The sequence below is a fragment of the Apaloderma vittatum genome, unplaced genomic scaffold (assembly GCF_000703405.1).
Source record: "Apaloderma vittatum isolate BGI_N311 unplaced genomic scaffold, ASM70340v1 scaffold7161, whole genome shotgun sequence".
NCBI lineage: Eukaryota > Metazoa > Chordata > Aves > Trogoniformes > Trogonidae > Apaloderma > Apaloderma vittatum.
In genome coordinates this window covers 69,915-72,252 of record NW_009700730.1, presented here as the reverse complement: position 1 = coordinate 72,252, position 2,338 = coordinate 69,915, and the positions used below count along the sequence as shown (strand labels likewise).

Here is a 2,338-nt window from a genome sequence, read left to right as displayed (position 1 = left end):
GTCACCTCTACAGGCAGTGTCCCTCCTCTCCAGGTTGGAAATGGGCTGTCCAGCCCCCTTCTTAGCAGCTGTGCTCCTCTGCCCCTAAAAGCAAAGTCTTTTTTATACAATGCTCGCTCTCTTTTCCCCACGGGAGTGCCTGTCCAGTACCTAAGGTGCTCTCAGCACTGAGCTGTTTATTAGTGATTTTTCCCACAGCAGTGGCAGGGAGGTCAGGGTCTGATGTGTGTAACGAAAACCAGAGGGCAATGGGCATGATCTTACCAACATGACTGACCTATGCAGTTTGGTTCCTGCATCAATTATGCAAAAGCCCTTGAGGACTTTTAGAAAATGTGAAGTGTTTACAGGAATGTAGAAGTAGAGCTTGAAAAAAATAATGACACATTTTTTTCTTCACATTAATTTCTATGGAGAACAGCCTTTTAATTGTGTCCATATATGTTTTTTAAGCATTCATTCCACATCAGTATTTCTCCTTTTTCCTTAAGTGATTTCTATATTCCTACTAACCGGCAATCATTTTGTCTGTACCTCATTTCCTTTTGTCTGTATCCTCGTTTTCCTCCCATCAATCTCTGCTTTATTAAACAGGGAAGCATGCTTGGAAGCCAGAGCACTCAGATTTGATCAAAGATGTTATGCAAACCATTGATTTTAATTTACAGCAATATCCACTTTTTCTATTATTAGCTTTGAATTACTAAGACTGAATAATTAACAATATTCCTACTTGATAGCAGATTGTTCAAACGGCAGATGTACAGAAACACAGCAGAGATGAACGTCCTTCCTACACCCCCAGTGAGGCATATGCCTATTTATTGCTCCCCAGGGGAGCCGTGCAACATGGCACAAGTGAAATACTCTGTGGAGAGACCTCCCAAATGATTTCAAAACTATTATCACAGCAAATGCTCCACAGAAAAGTGTGCCAGGGTGTGTTTATGACCTGCTAGTCTCTCTTCAGAGCCCTGGGCTGTGGCCAGCCAAGTCAAGTGATGCAAACTGGGATGCCACTGTTTTCAGGCCGTGTACACTGGGTGGAAATGCAGAAGGGACCTTTAAAGATGGTCAGTTCACTCCCTGTGCAGTGAGCAGAGACTTCTTAGCTAGAGCAGGTTGCTCAGAGCCCCATCAAGCCTGGCCTTGAATGTTTCTCCCACCTCTCTGCAGTCTGATCCAGTGTTTCATCACTCTCATCATAAAACATTTCTTCCTGATGTCTAGTATAAATCTACCCTCTTTTAGTTTAAACTCATTATCCCTTGTCATGTTGCAATGAGCCCTGCACTTACTACATATTGTATTGATTACTCATTACCATTTATGTCTAAGTGCAAACCTCTTGCCTTTAGAATCAGAGCAGCTCATTCAAGGAGTAAGTCAAATCGAAAAACTTCACTCTTCCTCTCTACCTCCCTCCATGGCACAGGCCCCAAAGGCATCCTAACACCAAGTGCCATTCCCTTGAGAGTCAGTGTCCCTACTGCAGGGAGAGGATGGGGATCTCTTTGCAGGAAGCCCCAAAACCCCAGGGCTTCCCCTGAAAAAAGAGCCAGCAGGCTCGGTCACCAGTCCCCTTCTCAGGGCATTGCATGGTGGGGTGAGAAATCTCGTCCATGGCCGATGAGCAGATCACCCCAGGCAGGGCTTGGGCACAGGGGAGGTGTCTCCCTCTGTGAACACACTGCAGAGCACACCTGCAAGGTGCTCAGATACTGCAGTGATGCAAAACGTTCAGGAACAGCAAAAGGACGGGCAAAGCTAGATAAGACAAAACAGAAATCTAACTCAGCCTGGTTCTGTATAAACTAAATAGATGAAGGGAGACCAGTGGATGTCACATACCTCGACTTCAGTAAAGCTTTCGATACTGTCCCCCATCACATCCTTGTAGGTAAACTCCAGAAATGTGGGGTAGATGATTGGACCATGAGGTGGATTGCAAACTGGCTCAGCAACAATGCTCAGAGGGTTGTGCTCAGCGGCACAGAGTCCAGTTGGGGGCCTGTGGCCAGTGGGGTTCCCCAGGGATCAGTGCTGGGGCCAGTTCTGTTCAAAATCTTCATCAATGACCTGGATGAGGGGACAGAGCTCACCCTCAGCAAGTTCGCTGATGATACAAAACTGGGAGGGGTGGCTGACACCCAGGCAGGCTGTGCTGCTATCCAACAAGATCTGGACAGGCTGGAGAGCTGGGTGAAGGGGAACCTCATGGAGTTCTATAAGGACAAGTGCAGAGTCCTGCATCAGGGGAGGAATAACAGCAGCACCAGCACAGATCAGGGGATGAACTGCTGGAAAGCAGCCACGTGGAGACAGACCTTGGAGTCCC

The 2,338-nt window shown here is 47.0% G+C and overlaps 1 protein-coding gene across 1 annotated transcript in view; it reads left to right on the top strand.

Annotated features, from left to right (window-relative positions):
• The first annotated feature begins 641 nt into the window (after positions 1-641).
• Positions 642-2,338, top strand: part of HTR4 (5-hydroxytryptamine (serotonin) receptor 4, G protein-coupled) — a 22,202-nt gene continuing 20,505 nt past the window's right edge. Inside the window, exon 1 of the mRNA XM_009878838.1 lies at positions 642-667. Within this exon, the coding sequence (XP_009877140.1) occupies positions 642-667 (26 nt within the window). The remainder of the gene's footprint in view (positions 668-2,338) is intronic.